General features: G+C 35.0%; 4 protein-coding genes across 10 annotated transcripts in view; 2 read left to right on the top strand and 2 right to left on the bottom strand.

Moving 5' to 3' along the window:
• Nucleotides 1-4211, top strand: part of LOC100870069 (QRFP-like peptide receptor) — a 48456-nt gene extending 44245 nt beyond the window's left edge. For 2 of the 6 annotated variants that reach the window (XR_015292319.1, XR_015292320.1), the window contains 3 exons: nucleotides 304-465; nucleotides 1592-1724; nucleotides 2670-4211. Coding sequence is in view for 4 of the 6 variants with exons in the window: in XM_086909211.1 (XP_086765337.1) it covers nucleotides 304-465; nucleotides 2670-2768 (261 nt within the window). In the remaining 2 variants the exon portion in view is untranslated. Of the gene's footprint in view, nucleotides 1-303; nucleotides 466-621; nucleotides 999-1591; nucleotides 1725-2669 lie in introns of those variants that run through there. The other 4 variants (XM_086909210.1, XM_086909211.1, XM_086909209.1 and 1 more) reach the window with 4 other exon arrangements.
• A 425-nt stretch (nucleotides 4212-4636) lies between these two features.
• LOC147657520 (uncharacterized) lies at nucleotides 4637-9147 on the bottom strand. 2 transcript variants are annotated; one of them, XM_086909215.1, is made up of 5 exons: nucleotides 8898-9147; nucleotides 8164-8322; nucleotides 5182-5520; nucleotides 4729-4900; nucleotides 4637-4663 (listed from the first exon to the last, which is right to left on the bottom strand). In XM_086909215.1, exons 2-4 carry the CDS (start codon nucleotides 8167-8169, stop codon nucleotides 4751-4753), a joined length of 495 nt encoding a protein of 164 aa, XP_086765341.1. In that variant the 5' UTR covers nucleotides 8170-8322; nucleotides 8898-9147; the 3' UTR covers nucleotides 4637-4663; nucleotides 4729-4750. The 2 variants fall into 2 exon arrangements, with proteins under 2 accessions (XP_086765341.1, XP_086765340.1); XM_086909214.1 differs by having other exon boundaries at nucleotides 4640-4900.
• On the top strand, nucleotides 8238-10421 carry LOC105735694 (ciliary microtubule-associated protein 2). The gene is made up of 6 exons (XM_086909213.1): nucleotides 8238-8955; nucleotides 9054-9292; nucleotides 9377-9515; nucleotides 9605-9687; nucleotides 9753-9894; nucleotides 10011-10421. Exons 1-6 carry the CDS (start codon nucleotides 8720-8722, stop codon nucleotides 10318-10320), a joined length of 1149 nt encoding a protein of 382 aa, XP_086765339.1. The 5' UTR covers nucleotides 8238-8719; the 3' UTR covers nucleotides 10321-10421.
• On the bottom strand, nucleotides 10026-13198 carry LOC105735695 (cilia- and flagella-associated protein 74). Its single transcript, XM_086908989.1, has 10 exons — nucleotides 13021-13198; nucleotides 12810-12933; nucleotides 12594-12747; nucleotides 12357-12493; nucleotides 12007-12259; nucleotides 11692-11924; nucleotides 11452-11624; nucleotides 11030-11336; nucleotides 10662-10953; nucleotides 10026-10554 (listed from the first exon to the last, which is right to left on the bottom strand). The coding sequence occupies exons 1-10, from the start codon at nucleotides 13033-13035 to the stop codon at nucleotides 10332-10334; spliced, it is 1911 nt and encodes a 636-aa protein (XP_086765115.1). The 5' UTR covers nucleotides 13036-13198; the 3' UTR covers nucleotides 10026-10331.
• Nucleotides 13199-13558: the final 360 nt, after the last annotated feature.

Genomic DNA, 13558 nt, shown 5'->3' with positions numbered 1-13558 from the left:
TTTATCTCGAGCTGTACGATATTATAATTTTTAACATACTCGAGCTACATTGCCGTTCATGAGTGCTCCATATACGTTCCATCCTTGAGTAATACGAACAATAAACTCTTATAATAATTTCGAAACGCTTTTACGCTCGTTCTCGTTCGAAGTAAATGCGAGAGTAGAGCAGAAATCGATCTTCTTCTTTGCCATTTGAAGTGATGGATAAAATTCGAAATGGTTCTATGAACGCTTATGAACGGGAATGTAAACGACAGTGAAAAGGATGAGACGAGAAACAACGAGCGTTACGTGTTCCAGTTGCATAAATCCAATCGTTTATGGATTTATGTCGAAACACTTCAGGGAGAGTTTCCTGGCCGCTGCCTGCGGCAGCTGGTGGATCTGTTGTCCCCGGAGAGGGTACAGGGCGCCGGTGAAGAGGCATCCGAGCCTAAGCCAGACAAGGACGACCAGTATAAGGTACGCACTTCCTTCTCTTCTCTTCTTTTCTCTTCTCTTCTCTTCTCTTCTCTTCTTTCCTTCTGCTCTCGTTAACGGCTGGAGAACGGCTTGCGATTGAACAGTGTGAACATCGTTGTTGTTTCAGAAAAAAAATATCAATGTGTTAAATTTCAGATTGTTATGGAATAATATGTTTGATTCGAGGAGACGGTAGCCAAGCAAAAGTGTTATCCTCTCCGCTTCCGAGCCTAGAAAGAAAGTTTATCCTGGCTCCAGTTTAACCTGTTCCGCGAATGGTCTGTACATATCTGTCAAATGCTTGATCGACATCATGAAAATATTGTTCCAGGGAGAGAGAGAGAGAGAGAGAGAGAGAGAGAGACAGCTGAGAATTATTTTTCTTGATTTGCGATTATTGCGGTTACGAAGCTTTCGCTGCTTTTCAGTTATCGCTTTCTGAGCAAGCTTCTGTAAAGGTTCGAGCGAATTGTTATTCTTTTTTTCTTCTCATCTTTGTTTGATGAAATAAAAGCGAGGGCGTGTAAAGAAAACAGCGAGATTTTTATTTTACGGGGATTCGAGCTCGAGTTTTACGAGTCGAAGATTTACGAATTCGGGAAATTAGAGGGTGAAGCTGAGAAATGGATTGGTTTCGAAGGAAATTCGGATTTGTTCTAAGGATCCGTTCCAATCGTGGTCGAATCCTTCATTTTCGCATGGATTAAACATTCGCCGCGTTACCGAAACTTGAATGAATATTTTTATCATTAACTTTCTTTTTATTTGTTAAACTTTTTAACGAAAAACTTGTAATTTGTAAGAAATTATAAAACTCGATCCTTCGAAGATGCTTCCTTTCTCTTAAAGAGATTAAGAAGAAGAAGAAGAAGAATTAAATCTAACTAATTCATTCCTTTTTCCCCCTCTTTTTTTCTTTTCCACGCACAGAACAATCCGTCGAGAAGTAAAAAAAAAAAAAAAAAAAATTAAATCCAACACGAAGACTTCCCTCCTCTCCAAATGAGACTAATAATTTTTAATAGTAATAATTATTCTTTTCGTGAATGTTTGTGAACGTTCATGGACCAACATGCCAACCTAGCCACGAGAAATTATGATATTCTGCTTTGAATACGTGATTCAGGTGGACGCGAAACTCCTTCCAGGAGTCGAAGTATCGAAACTCGAGCGACAACCATCTCGTAGTACACCCTAGCGTGAATTAAACAGTTTGGCAACGTAGGTCCACCAGCATCCGAAATATCAAATATGCAGAGGTACGATGAAACAAACCCAGAGAGAATTTAGATAAAAGACAATAGAGGAATCAGCGAGATATTTGCCGAGTTTGCGTGCTTTTCACTTTGATTATTGGACGCTTGGCTAAGAATCGAATCAAGGGAGTTTTAAAAGGGGGTTGGAAAAGGGGAGTGGAGGGACGTCGGTTTTCATTGAGGAACTTTAATAATGAGAATCTTCTTCCTAGCTAATCGGGTGGAAAATGGTTCAAGGTTCAAGTTTGAGGATAAAGTTTTACAACTTTCATATTTCAATTTCATATTGGAAAATTTTCATTCTCCAATTTCATTTATATTATTACGAGTGTACGAACAGTGTATCATTTTCAAGATAGATATTCGTTGTTTATTCGTTACAGATTTTTTTAGCTTATTTTTGGGAATTTCGCGAATTGAAAATGAAATTTTTAATAGATTTATAGAGGAAAGATTGTGAAAATTTATGGTTATATATTTGCGTATATTTTAACCGTATATAAAACCGATGTCGTTCCGACCAATCTTGCTGACTCGCTGACTAATCTCGTCGAATAAATTATTCGACGCATTTTTTTTTAACCCGTTTTCTTCAAATTTCTTACATTTTTCTTATATTAATATGATATTAATAATATGATTCCAATTAAATAGGCATTTAAACTATTAATTAAATTAACATCGTTTAATAATAGCAATATTGAAGAAATCGTTGTTCACTAATTCCAAGAATGAAATCTGGCTCGAATATTTGCGCACAAATTATCCATAATTTTCCAATTAATTTTATCTTTTAAAGATTAATCCAAGAAGAGTTAAATTTGAGCTAAATTAAAAAAAAAAAAAAAAGAAAAGAAAACCACCTCGAAGATTTGGCTTTACTAATTTCACGAGCATCGAATCCATCCCCCTCTAATTCTTGTCCCTTTTCATTTCGTTTGCTTTCAGATGGACTTGATTATTTCGTCGTGCCCGGCCCACGTCGAGGCAATTGTGTCACAGGTAAAAATCTGGTCGGCCATTGAACTATGCCAGAAGAGGCTATAGAAAGAGGAAGAAATCCTGTTCCTAATGAGAAAGACGATGCTACTTCGAGTTTATCGTTGAATAATCAACGAATTTCGAAACGATTTTTCACCACTTTTTCGCCAAATGTCGTATTCCTCGAGCGTGATATGATGCTGAAAGCTCATATTTGAAGGAATATAGACAGGATTTTTTAATCGTGAAAAACTGGAATATACCTGGAATATTAGAGTGAAAGAACGAAACTTTCAAAATCTAATATTCGATATTTAAAAATCGTTTACGAATCGAGATGAAAAAGAGGAGAAAGATTGTGAGGCTCGAAGAGGGTAAAAGCTCTTTCTCAAATCTCTGATTAATTGTAAAGCAATGTAATCTATGTGTCTATTTATTTGTACATACATAAATGTATATATATATAAATAATTTTCATTATCCGTTTCGTAAAACTGCATGCAGATCACCATATCGAGCAAATAAAAGAAGAAACAATAAATAAATGAAAAAACAGGTAGAAACGCATTGTACAGAGACGAAATGTCGAAATGTTGAAATATATATATATATATATATACTCGTTCAAATTATTAGCTATCAATCGGAAATCTTGGCCGATTTTCGAAAAACGGGAAAAAGAATCGCTCCAATCAATCGTGAAACAATGTAGATAAGCTCTCTACATATTTATCAATCACGATTGATCTGTAAAATATATCTCCAAAAATTGTATTATAATTTTTAAATCGTTTAAGGCGAATTCTCAAATTTATATATATATATATATATATATATATATATATTTATATGCTAAGATCGGGTATAAATATTTCTTTGAAAAAGGAGAAACCTTTGAAATTATGCTTCATTAGAAGAAGAGAATTATCTTAAAATCTAGTAAGAAATTTTCTCTCTCTTTTCTCTCTCTCTTGTCAATATTAAAAAATGAAAAAGAAATTTGTTTTGTACAAAGGTATTTACCACTTCGTGTAGACCACGTTAGTTATAAATCCTCTTCGTAGTTTTCCATCGAACGTGAAAATTGAATTAAATTAAATTAATTAAAGTGAGGAGCAATAATGGCACGAGCTTAATGACTTATCGACAAGCTTCCACTCGAATTAATTATGGATCTGTTCAAATTTCTACGATCAGGATGTAATATATGGAAGGGCGCGCCTGTGTATGTATGTATGTATGAAATATAAGCGAGTTTTGTCTGGCGAACACTTTCGTTCGCGACACCGTGCCACGTTATACTTTCTCCTTTCCTCCCCCCCCAATTTCCATGAATTAATTCTGTAAAATTATACGACGTATGATAATTTACAATAGTGCATATGTATATTTAAATGGTGTCTCCTCGTATTTAATTTTACGAAAGCATTTCCACGGAATTGTAACGATTTTTTACGCGTGCGTTTTTGCATGTAAACACTGGAATAAATTGTCGAAAGATAATGTTAACACGTTGAGTTTCATTGGAAATTGTGCAACAGGATACGATCTTTCGCGAATTATGGATTATCCTCCCTTTGGTGGAATGGACTGGAATGAAGTGAAAAAAAATTAAAGTTGATTTTGAAGGAATGGAGGAAAATTAGAAAAAAAATTGGGACGGAAAGGAAAAATGGAGAAAATCATTTTGACAACGACGAAAACTTATGCATACATCTCTCATCGATGGATCATCGTTCGAGAAAACGTGTTTTACCGCAAATGACATTCGTGGTTTCATTTTCTCTGTGACATCAGCCGTGAAGTCACGATTCCTATATTTTCGTCACGTCACGATATTGTTTGTGAATATCGAAACGAGGCGTGCTTTTTCACGATGAATGATGGATGGAATCGAGTTGTCCATTTAATTTCCACAAGAATATTAACTCGAATAATAATGCATATATCTGATATATATTCTGAAATTATCCAGATTATATTATTCAAATTCGATTTGATAAAGTAGACGATTTGAAGTACATACTTAAACGGGAATTAATTAGTTTTCAATTTATCGAGCATATCATTATAAAGTCTTGCAGCGTTGCGCTACCCAGCATAAGTTTGATCAAAGCCACGTGGCAGTAATTCGATTTCTCTTCTTTCTTCACTTTCGTCTTCTTGAGGTCGATTTGAAAGTGAACACCGAATTCCACCTGAAACGCGAGACAAATTTTCGAAGCAATGTAATCGTCGATTAAAAAGAATTTTTGGATGTTGAAAAAAAAAAAAAAGACAGAAATATTTTCAGAATAAACATTGTACAATTGCGTTTCTAGAATTGTGGTTTTAAATAAGAAAAATTGGACAAGTAATTTTGCGTGAAAATATTGTAAAATCCTATCGGATTGAATCGAGATCCTCGGCTCAAATTTATCCTCGATATTCTGAAGTAAGACATTTCCAATTGAAAACGCGTAAGATTTCTCAAATATACCTTCTTTTTTTCTGGAACCAATAACTGCCTGTTCTCGTCGAGATTGAAAAAAGAAAATCTGGTTTGATCCTCGGATCGTTTAAGATTACCACCATATATCGCCGTATACTCGTTCGGCGAAAGCTTGTCGTCGAAATCCACCCTTCCCTCCATTTTTTTGCTGCCTTTTCCGATGCTTTTCTCGGTTTTTTCGTTGTGTTTCTTCTCCTCTTTGTTTTTTTTCTTATTCGTTTGTTTTCGCGAAAACTTTGAATTTTCCAAGCTCTGAGGAATCTGCCCCTCTAACACGTCGATAAAGAAAAGTTGGAAGACCAACGTACACGATCCCGTGTTCTGTATCTGAAATATTTAAAAAAACAATCGTCTCAAGTCTTTACAATCTTTTCAAATCTTTAATTTATTAGAGAGATTAAAAGAGTGCTCGCTTTTTCACAAAACGCCGAAATTTTCATTTCTTTTTTTTTTTTTTGTTTTGATTTATCGCACACGACGAGAATAAATTGCGCTCGACGTGGATTGAAAGCGATCGCTTGCGAGGAGGATTAAAATCCAGTTGGTTGGAATATTTAGATTCCCATGGTGAATAATTCAATCGAATCGCGAGAGATTAGAGAAAAATAATTTTTTCCCGCTCGAATAAATGTATAAAGTTTGAACGAAAAATTTTTAAAGCTTGGTTGTAAAAAAGAAAAAAAAAACTCGTAAGTGGAGGAAAAAAATATGAAGGAAAAGATAGAAATATTCGTTCGAAATTTAGGAGAGATGAATAGAGATGGAAAATTTTGAACACCTTGTTGATCACCTTGATATAACTTGGCGCATAAGTGTAGTTAGGTGATGATGAAATCCGAGAAACTAATCATCTCGAAATGTCTGCGGTTTTGTAATAATAGGGTCGAGTGGAAATCTGTGCCATGCATATTAACAAGATATGTTCGGATTCTAGATGGACGTCTTGAAAGGAAATTGCACGAGATCCGACGAACGAGAACGAGAAGATATTTGGCATCTCATTAAGAGACTATCTAACTTAGTAAATTATACTATATCAAGTTTAATATACCTGATGCGATTCTCAATGATTACGAATCTCTTACAAAGGGATTTCCTGGCCGAAAATTTGTCCGAATTTTCAAGACTTTTTTCCTTTGATCGCGATTCATATCGTTCGCCATCCGTGTATAAAATTTTATTCCCGATTCAATGAGGAATTTTTTCTTTTTTTTTCTTTTCGAGACTCGGTGTCCCCCACATTTTTATATTCCATTTAATTCTCACCTCTCTCGGTTTTCAACGTCCTTTGAGAGCGTTCCTTGAGCTTGGTTTAGTGAAGTTAAGTGAACAACACGCAAGTCGTGCAACCGCAGCAGGAAATTGTTTTCCCGGAATTTGAAGCTAGTCGAGGACGTTGCTCGACTTGATTCAAAAGGATCCCGAGATGCTGAACATTAATGAGTTCGATTTGTCGAAAACACGATGACTCGAGTTTCAAGGATGAACGATTAAACTCGGGTTGAATTGATTAGGAAGGTGGGATTAAAGGGATGAAACCGAAACTTGGGGAGTAATTAACGAGCTCGTTGAACCAAGGATTTTGTTTTTGTTTTCGATGTTAAAAGTAATAAAGAGATTTAAAAAATCGATCATTTTTGACTGTTTTCATGTTCAACTCGATTTTATTTTTACATTCACAAATAATTGAAAAGACGAATTATTTTTGATATTATTTCGAAGTAAATATAGAGGATTAAAAAAGAAGATAGGAATTTTCTGAACTTTTATGTACTTACAGTAATGACGATGAAATTATATTTCTCGTGATCTTTTGATCATGCTTGATTCATTGGACATTGTCGACACAGATCTGAATAAAGTTATCGATATTTGTTTCTTTTTTTTTTGGAATTTGAATCACGTTCAAATTTGAAAATTCTCAATGCTCGCCTCGAATTTGTTTGATTCGAAATAACATTTCTTTGAACAGACAATGATTTTTCATTAAGAGAACAATATTGTGAATTTATACAGAAAATTAGATTTGAATCGATGATATTTTTGTGAAAATTGATATACGACGTATGAAAAATAGATCAAACTATTTTCAAAAAGATTCATCCTTTTCTGCTTTTTTTTCTCGTACATCATCCGGTTTACTGTGGATAAATTGAAAAAGTGTTTCGCGTTGTTGACACTGTCGTCGATTAATTTTTTGAACAGATTGAATAAATTTGCAAATATTGAATGTTATTGAAAGATTATTGGAAAAATAATCGTTGGAAGTAAAGTGAAATTTCATTGTTTGGGACGATGCATGGTGATCGATAACAAGACAGGATGAAACATAATTGATCGCAATTAATTCTTCGCATCAGCGCAAGTAATTAGTTGTTCCTCTCGCGTATCGCTTCTTCAATTAATTTTGATACAACATGTTTGTATGTTTTCACGATCTAATTATAATTACGATTTCACTATCGGTATTAAACTCCTTTATCTAGTTATTTATGCCTGATGAATTAAATTGTCCGGCTAATTACTTCTAATTCTCGGTATTTGAGCACGTAAACTCGTGTCGAGTTTTGGATAAATCGCTTTTGTCGGTAATGAAAACTCGATTAACATCGGATAATACTCAGCACAAAGTTATTTATCATTTTAAATTGAAACGTTAACGAGGAAGATCGAAAAATTTTTAAACAAAAAAAAATTTGATGTCGAAAAATTTTTTGCCTATTTGATTTAATTTCTTTGTTTATTTTTAAAAATTTTTGAAATTTCCAGATAAACGATAGATGATTTAGAAATTATTTTATCGATTGAAGGTATATATGAGTTAATTAGTTTCCTTTAATACCCATTGCTGGTACTTTTTATCGACCATTCAACAGATATTTTCTTATATGTACGTATATCATTGAAAATTTTTGATAAAAAAAAAAAAAAAGAAAAAATATAAAAATATTAATAAAAGTGTATACTTACAGACATTTTCAATTCTACCGGCTTGTCACTGATAACCTCAAAACGAGCAACTCGAAACTGAGGCTTCAAGATATAAGATGGCACCACTCCTCGACCAATGAGTTTTATACTCCATTTCGTTTTCGTTTTCGAGCTAAATACTTCGAAATACTCTTGACTCTAATAAAAAATACATTCACTTGATCATTATCCAACAGCATAAAAATATAATTTAATTTCTATACAATTTCTATAAAATCAATTTTTCACATTCCATCGATATCTACAATCGATAGCTACAATATGAACTTAGTTTCAATCGAAGAGGAAAATTCAAAACACACATTTTCACTAACCTTTCAATTAATCTTTAAAATTACGAACTCTTCTTCGAATTTTTTATATTTATAATTTCGATTTTTTTTTTAAATATTTTTATCCTCAAATATTATCAACCTTTTGATGAAAAATCATCAACGAACAAAGAAACTTTTAAATCGTTAATTAAAGAAAAAATTTTTCCACAATCGTCTACAAGCGATAAAAGTTTCAAAAAAAACTTGAAATCAAAATCACGATGTCCTGCGGAACGAAAAAAGTTTCCTACAAAATTTGTCGTTGCGCGTGCAAATGGAATTGCAATTGTTTAATTCCACGGGAGAAAAAATCTTTTCCTGCTTTCGGTAGCAGCGCGAAACGAGATGTGAGAATAGGGTTGCATCCAAAAATGTACAAAGGTTCAACAATAGACTCACCAGCGGTAGGATTGTACAATCCAAAATTTCCTTTTAAATGCAAACGTCCAAGCATAAGGTATACGTATATTTCTAAATACCCTTTCAACAGGAGTAAAAACCTTTTACCACCGATCTGTATACAGAAAGATTGTTTCTTCTTCGTTTAAAATTTAGTTGGAAGAGGCAGATAGAAACGAAAGAATTCTCGTTGACGATGGGAGGAAGATACGAGGGAAAATTGAAGGAGCAAAGGGAACAGTTGAAAGTAGGTCGTGGTCCGGGAACCCACGAGATCCTTCAATGGCCCGACGACGTGCTGCAAAAACCTTGCAAGACAACGAAAAGAAACGTTGGATTTGGCGGAATTGTTCCCCTTTTCCAACCTTCTTGGCCATCCGTTACTCCAGGACCAGGCGAATGATTCAACAAATTATCTTCCTCCACTTGGCGTTCCTTCCATCAATTTTTAGTAACGCTTTTTTTATTCTCTGTTTCAGGATACTCAAAGTATTATCCTTATTATTACATCGACAAGAGGGAACGCGAGGGTGCATCCTGCGTTCCAACATTCGAGTACGATGGTTTGTACCCAAGATCCACGATCGAAGTTAAACCTTGGTCGTTGCCCTGCATCTTGTACGTAATAAACTCCAATTTTCTTCTTATTTTCTTTGTTCAGTCAAACAAAGATGAAGTCTGATTTTCTTTCTTATTCTTGCCGATAGATACAAGGTGAAAGATGCAAGGACGTTGGATGCTTTTTTAAAGAAAGTCGTTGGAAAGAGGGGCCCCTACGATTTGTTCACAGGTTGGCTAGGATGAATACCTACGTCGGATACTCTACATCTACGTTTCATTTCTTTTTTTTTTCAGGGCCAAGAGACGACACCACGATCAAAAATTATTTCGCAAAATCGAAAAAATTCGACAACTGGCCCATATCGATCCCATGCGAAATGGACAAATTGAAGAAGAAATCGAATTATTACAAGGGACGTTGGAGCACTTGTCCAAGGTATTATTCTTCTTACATTGTCAACTGTTAATCCCTTCTTCCGACTTTTAATTCGAAATTTAATCCTCTCTTGCGAGACGATCGAAAAACGAAGTCTGATAAAGTTTTTTTCACAGATTTCTAAAGGCAACGGGCATAAGGATGATATTGAAAAACATAGCGTTGTGTTACAAGGATCCAAAGGACCCAGGACCCGGCCATTACGACCCAAAATCTCCGAGGAAGCCAAAGAACATGAAGAATTATCCGTTCAACATCAACACCGAATTCATCAGATCACCTCCGCCCACGGAGATTCTACCTGGACCAGGAAGATACACAATCGAGAAAAAGAGAATTATAGAGGGAAACGGATGGACTTACGTCTTCAAGAGCAAAGCTCCACGAACCAAATTTATTTACATCCCTTCGTACAGTTATTTCTAATTTTTTCCTCTTCAATTTTCCCAGTTTTCTTTTCTTTTTTTTTTTTTTTTTTTTATTAAAATACGACTCGTTAAATAAAATAAATTGAATTTCGAGGGGTAGCTCACTTTGCAATCCTCTCTCGGTTGATAAGTAACGGGAAGTTTCAAGATAGAGCCGGTCTCGATCGTTCTTCCAGGAGGCACGAAAAATGGCCCAAATGGATTCAACACGCTCACTTCTATCATCACGCTTCTATTTAAAGGAAGAATTTCTTTCATGCTAAATATTCCTCTTTTTCTTCTTCTTCTTCTTCTTTCTTTTTTTCTTAATTCTTATTTTATCTCGTCGCAAACACTTACCGAGTGGAAATATTTTTAACGAAGAGAAATTTTCTGGAAGACATGCCAATCGCTGTTGGCTCGAATTCTATTACACGATCCTCATTTAAAACCACGATTTCGGGTTTAATGATCGGACATATTAACTTTGCAAATAATCGTTCGTCGTGTTTCGCGCCGATTTTCGTCTCTATGTTGATCGTGCACGTTACGAAAATCGTGGAAACACAAGGTTCGAACGTTTCCAGTAAATTGATTTCACCAGCTGACATATCGACCTCAGGTTCTTCTACTTTCTTTTTTTCTTTTTTCGCTTTTGAAAAAATTACTTTTTTCTTTTCACTATACATACATACGTACATATATATACATTTACAATAACCAAATACCTTTCTTCAATTTTTCTTCTTTTTCAAACTTTACCTCCTCATGATTTTCATGAACCTCCTCCATGTTCATCTTTAATCTGAGACCTTCCTCGAAGATCATTTTCTTCGGTAATTTTGGTCTGAACATAAAGTTAATATTAATAATTTCATCGTTCTGCAAAACGCCAGACTGCGGTATAATGTCCATCCTGTTCGAGGAGCTGGTGAATTCGTAGCAACCCGTGAACTTTTTGCGTTGCTCCTTGATGATTCCGCAGGTGCAATAAGGATAAGAGGCCAAATTGAATCCTCTCAGATGAACGGACACCTTAAAAATTAAATTAAAAAAAAAAAAAAAAAAAAAAAAATGTATCTCCTTGAATATCAGAATCTATCCGCGAAAACTTCTCGTTCACTTTTCTTTTTTTTTTTTTTTTTTTTACCATGGAATACGATCCACAAGGCGTCGCGGGAAATTGTATGATTTGTTCGCTCAACTCGCAGAAAGTATCTATGATGTACGCGTAAACCTCGATCAAATTTTTCTGCTTCCTCTCATCGATCAGATCATACATTTTCACCGTGTCATCTAACAATCTCTTTTTCTCTTCCTCGTCTGCAAATAAAAATTTTAATCAAAACGGAATTCTATTGGGATTCTGTTGGGATAATTATTAATTTACCGCAAGAATGCTTGTCCTTCGGCTCCGAGTCATCTTTAAGGTTGTTATTATTGTCTCGATCGATAAGTTGACGCACTATTTTCGATTTGGTCAGATTTATATGGAACAGAGGCGGAATCCCCCGATATTCAAAAATCGCCATTTGCTTGTTCATCCGATTCTTCAATTGATTCAGCATCGCTTGTTTCTTTTTCCCAGCAAGCTCGGCCAAGGTGAAAACTTCCACTAGAAATCTGTGTGAGAGAGAGAGAGAGAGAGAAAACCGAAAAAAGATCTTTCGTCTTAATTTCTTGAAGATACACGTTGAAAACTTACTTTCGTTGACCAGCCAATCCATTCGCCCCAATTTTGTTGCCAGAAATATCTGTCGGGCAAGGGGAATAGATCAAATGAAGCTTGATTGTTTCCCCAGGAAGAATGAATCCGTAGTTGTTCGGTTGTATATCTGCAGACAACGGAAGATCTATAAAAGCGTACTCTTGAATCAACAGAGACTCGTTCGTCAGTGTTAATTCCGCGTAGACAGATTCGTGTGTGTGGACGTATCCTAGATCGATACTCGCCGGTTCTGTTGAAACGAGAAGGGATTACAAATTAACTTTTGTACAGAGAGAAAAGATCTATTAAGATCTCAAGAGAAATTTTTTAATCGAACGACTACCGACCTAATATCAAACCGTTACAAGGTGTTAGACTGGCGATGGTTTTCATTATCAATGGCGGTGGTCTCTCTTGGGAATCTTGGGACAAGATTTGCACTTTGATCGGAAATTCTAATATGTTGGACACTGGATTGTAGAATCTAAAATTTTGTAGAATATATATATATATATATAAAATGGGAAATGAATTGTTGCAATTCCTGAATTGCACATTTTTATGATAATAAAAATATTTATTACCGTTTGGAAGAAGTAAGAATATTCGATTCAGGTATCAATCTCACGTTAATTTTGCAACGAGATTTAGCATCTACCGTGGTCGATTTCGGGTGAACTGACACGTGATTTCTCAAATTTTTAGGTGTCATTATTAAAACTTCAACCATTGTGTGTCCTAAATAATATCGCGAATTAGGGCATGAATTGATATCGATAGATGATTTTATAAAACGTTACCAATGTTGTAAATGTTGAACGTTTGTTGAGAAACGTCCGAGTCGATCATCACGATGCCTAGATCGATGCAAAGTGGATCCAGACAGATTTGATAGCCTAACACCTCAGCCCACACAGGAATACTCTGTTGGCGAGAAAACGGATGAAATTATTTCATTCTAAAGCAGTGTTACGCCGTTTTTAATTTATTTGTACGTAAGAAATAACGAACCTTTTTCCCCAACATCCGGTTTCCGCTGAAGAAATTAATTTCCAAGACTTCGTGATGTACGCCTATGTATTTTGGTCGAAAAGTAATTATGAAATTATACTTAAATTTTGGAAGAATTTCGATCTGATACAGCTTTCGACATTTCTCGTTTTCCAAAATATTCTCGTTATCATTTCCTTCTTCGTTGCCTAAAATCACATACAATTTATTGGAATTTCATGGCGAGAATTCTTTTAGTTTCGATTAATCAAAATATCTGAACCTAAAAGACTTATCATAGAGGATTCTTCGCTCCGGAATACCACATCCTGCTCGAAACGCCATAAGAAACAATGATCTCGTTTCTTCCTTTCTTCGATTGCGATAGAAAATGGTTTTTTCCCGTTATTGTAGATCGTAAGAATCCTTTCGCTCAACTTGGGATCGTCGTACTTCCATATTGGAGCCGATGGAAATCTGTCGTCACGATTTCAACAACGTTTGAAAATTTAATCATGAGATATTCCACCTCGAATTCCGGATTGGATGGAAAAATTAA

This window comes from Apis florea, unplaced genomic scaffold (genome assembly GCF_048593485.1).
Source record: "Apis florea isolate Af1SG1 unplaced genomic scaffold, ASM4859348v1 contig_3081_pilon, whole genome shotgun sequence".
Taxonomy (NCBI): domain Eukaryota; kingdom Metazoa; phylum Arthropoda; class Insecta; order Hymenoptera; family Apidae; genus Apis; species Apis florea.
This window is presented reverse-complemented; position numbering and strand designations above follow the sequence as displayed.